General features: G+C 57.7%; 1 protein-coding gene across 1 annotated transcript; it reads right to left on the reverse strand.

The window, feature by feature from the left end:
• Positions 1-1,291: 1,291 nt before the first annotated feature.
• Positions 1,292-3,545, reverse strand: LOC100281136 (uncharacterized). The gene has a single exon (NM_001154055.3). It carries the CDS (start codon positions 3,535-3,537, stop codon positions 1,642-1,644), a length of 1,896 nt encoding a protein of 631 aa, NP_001147527.1. The 5' UTR covers positions 3,538-3,545; the 3' UTR covers positions 1,292-1,641.
• Between the last annotated feature and the right edge of the window lie 358 nt (positions 3,546-3,903).

Below are 3,903 nucleotides of genomic sequence, written 5' to 3' on the forward strand. Positions count from 1 at the left end.
ACTCCAGTTTAGGCTTGATTATTATTTGGACAATTGTGACCTTTTCTTTTTCATGTTTCCTTTTTTTGCACATGAATAAATGCACAGCAGAGTGGTATTTGGCGGCAACCGGCACAGCATGGAGAAGATATTTTGGCTAGCTAGGGTCGCCTACTTCATTCATTTTATTAGATACGCTAGATTTTCGTTTGGTTTTTTGTCGCCACCCGCCTGGATTTATCCATGCGACTCACGACCAAAAAGTCAGCGGCCCTGCACCCCAAGCCCACACCCACACACGTTCTTCAATACGACGGCAGCATCGTCAACTTCTTCGTCCTGGCCCGCCCGACGGTTTCTCTCTGCAGATAGGTCTAGGCATTCGGATTATTTTAAAATATTTGGGTATGTTAACTCGGATATTAAAACAGCTAACCGATTTTTGTAAAAAAAAATATTACTTAAAATTTCGTGTACATGATATTTCGGGGTGACGTTTTACTCGAAATACTTAAAGTTGAGAAAACCAACTATTTTAAAAAGAATCATAGTAGCATTTAAAGCAACAAATAATTGTTTTTTCAAATCAAATCATGTGTTCATTTAATCAACAACAGATCAATTATTAAGTTTGCCTAAATATATATTAATTTGTTCAAAAAAAGATTTATATTGCATCAAACCACTTCATGTCTTTGCATTTCGGATAGTTCGAGTACCGAGTAACATTACCCGAACTAATCAAACTAAATTCGTGTTTTTATAATTGGTACCCGAAATTGTGATGGAGTATTTCGGATTCGGGTTCTTATAATTCGGGTTTGGGTTCGGGTATGAGTATTTTGCCTACCCCTATATGCACTAACGTCTACCCACACATGTGGAGCTAGGCATGATCCGTCTCACGCGTCAGTGAACGTTACTGCATAGGATTCGTCTTGCTACAGTAAGAATGTACCGTAGCTTAGTTGATTTGTTAACCACGTGCCTGAGCGACCGAGCGTGGTTTCGATCTCTAGGATCGACATCCGTGCTTTTTTCGTGGTTTCGATACAGATTTACACACACGTGCACGTTCAGTGGTACTACATATTTCCCATGCACTAGAGGTATAGCCCTCTCAATCGTAATGTGTATACCGAATGCGCATAAGTTGTGTGTGCATGTGGTGTGGTATGTGTAGTGGTATGAGTTCATTGCGTGCTTGTACCCTATAAAAAAGAGTGTGTACGAGAACCAAATGAAAGAGGACGAACAGTTAGAGATGGACATGGTGCTTGGCATGAGTGAACAACAGTAACACCTCAGTTGCAGCAACTGGGTGGTTCAATTCATCAGCTTACACTACTGTACTAGTCACTGACTAGCCATAATCCATCCATGTTTAGAACATGGTAAAAAATAAAAAAAAGTAACTGAGACAAACAACAGTGCAGGAGTAGTGGTGACTGGTGCAGTGCAGAGATTGCATTGCATATGTTATGAGGGGAACAAGGCTCCGGGGACCTCCTATGTACGGGCTCAGGCTCCCTCTGGTAACAGCCTTCTTCCCCCTCCCTCCCTCCCCTGCTCCAGGAAGCGAAAACAGAGGAGGAGGACCAGCGGCGGCGGATGGATGGATCGATCAGTCGTCGTCAGTGTAAAAGAACAACCAAGGAATCATCAGGCCTGGGCCTCTAGCTCCCGTTCGCCGATGAAGGTGCCGTGGAAGCCATAGGGCACGCGGGAGGGTAGCTGGACCGTGGCCTCCAGCCGCATGTCGGCGGCGTTCACTACCAGGAGCTCCGACGTGCCCGCCCGCTCGTCGCGGACGAGGGACAGGATGTAGCCGTCGTCCTCGCCGCGCGCCGGCGCGCCCTCGGTGGGCACGAAGCAGGGCTCCCCGCCGAAGCGGCCGTCGCCGTAGTCGAACCGGACGAGGTCGCCCGTGTCCAGGTCCACCTTGGCGAACCCGGACACCTTGGGCCACGGCTCCGCCACGGCCAGGTACGCGTACCGCGTCCTCCGCCCCACCATGTTGCGGTTCACCATCCCGACCTCCAGGTTCACCTGCGCCGACGGAGGCAGCACGGCGCGGCGCGTGGACGCGCCCGTGCGCGTGTCCAGCCGGATCTCGGTCAGCACGCTCTGGAGCCGCCCGTCCTCGCCGCCGTCGTCGTTGAAGATGGAGTCGGCGGGGGTCATGCAGGACCCGACCACCACCACCTCCCCCGTGCCGGGCTCCTCCCACGCGTTCCACAGGTGGAAGCAGAAGCAGTCCGGCACGTCCACCCACACCATCTCCGACGCGTCGCGCGCGTACTTGGGCAGCACGCCGAAGCGGGACGTCTTGCCCTGGTCCAGCACCACGGGGGACCCGCCGCGGAGCATCTCGCCGAGCTTGAACACCACCTGGTGGTCGGGCACCACCACGAACCGCTCCGTGATGGCGAAGTCGTGGATCATGGTCGGCTGCTCCAGCGGGATCTCCACGTCGTCGGACTTGGTGCCGTCGGGCCGGAAGTAGAAGTACCTCAGGTAGGGCCGCCGGATGACGTCGTAGCTGAGCGCGAAGAGGTCGCCGGAGGCCGGGTCCAGCTTGGGGTGCGCGATCATGCTGGCGCACCCGAGCTGCCCTTCGAAGTCGTAGCGCCCGACGGTGCGGAGGTCCCCGTCGGCGGTCACGCGCACCTGGTACGGTAGGTCGTCCTCGGACATGGCCAGCAGGCGGCCGTTGAAGTAGACGAGGCCGGCGTTGGCGACGCCCGTGCCGCGGGACGCGTCGACGAGGCCGCAGAGGCCGCGCGCGTAGAAGAGCGCCAGGCGCGCGATCCCGGAGTGGCCGTGCAGCTCGCCGATGGCCTTGGGGAACACGGCCCGCCCCAGGGCGCGCTCCTGCCGGAGCCGCGCCGTCTCGGTGAAGCGGCACGCGTACGACTCCGCGGCGCCGTTGCGGATGCGGACCGCGTGCACCATGCCGTCGCCGTCGAACAGGTGGTGCCCCGCGGCGGGGTCGAAGCAGGGGTTGGCGCCGTTGCGCGCGTACACGCCGGAGATGAAGGGCGGGATGCGGCCCGACACGGGCAGCGACCGCACGGGCGGCTGCTCGCCGACGGGGGCGAAGTTGCCGGCGATCTGCACGGCCGGGTCCGCCGACCGGGGCAGCGCGCGGGGACGCTCCAGGAGGCCCGCGATCACGCCGGATTCGAACGCGTCCAGCGCCGCCGACGCCGCGCGCTGCAGGAAGCTCAGGCCTTTCTCGCCGCCCGCCGCCGGCGCCGGAGCGGGCACTGGCGCAATGGGCGCCGCCGGCTTGGGCGGCGCGGCGTAGCGCACGGCTGCGGGCGGCGCGCTGAAGACCGAGTTGGCCGCTGCCGCTGCGGCGCGGGGCGGGGCGAAGCGGGCGGTGCTGCGCGTGCGCGTGCCGCCGCGGCGGTGTACGGTGGAGGAGGAAGGGCAGGACGAAGAAGCAGGGGACCTCGCTGTGAGGGCCTGCATCGCTGGCTGCAGAGTGTTGTGGGAGTTGAGCGACCCCGACACTGCGGAGTGTGGATGAGGAGGAAGCGGGGGATGGATCATGGATGGATGAGCTGGAGGAGGCTGAGAGGCAGGGTATATATAGAGTTCAGGAGGGAGGCGGGAGACAGGGGAAGAGGAAGAGGAAGAGGAAGAGGAAGGAGAGGGAGAACACCACGTGGCGGATTCCGGGAGAGGGAGGAGCCGCGCTCAGTCACAGCAGTCAACACAGCAGTACACGAGACAACACTGCTGCAGCTAGGATTGCGATGCGACCGCCGCTTCCTATTCCTCTCCTCCCATTTCTTTCCTTTTTTCTTCTTTTTTTTTTCTGAAACGATCCTAAATTCCAACGACTTCGCTCCCTTGAAACGCAGGATTCTCAATTCACGAGTAGAAAAAAATATAGGATTAGACTATCTCCAGCAG

The sequence above is a fragment of the Zea mays genome, chromosome 3 (assembly GCF_902167145.1).
Source record: "Zea mays cultivar B73 chromosome 3, Zm-B73-REFERENCE-NAM-5.0, whole genome shotgun sequence".
NCBI lineage: Eukaryota > Viridiplantae > Streptophyta > Magnoliopsida > Poales > Poaceae > Zea > Zea mays.

Coding starts and splice junctions, on each gene's coding strand:
- LOC100281136 (NM_001154055.3), bottom strand. CDS start 3,537: ATGATCCATCCCCCGCTTCCTCCTCATCCACACTCCGCAGTGTCGGGG.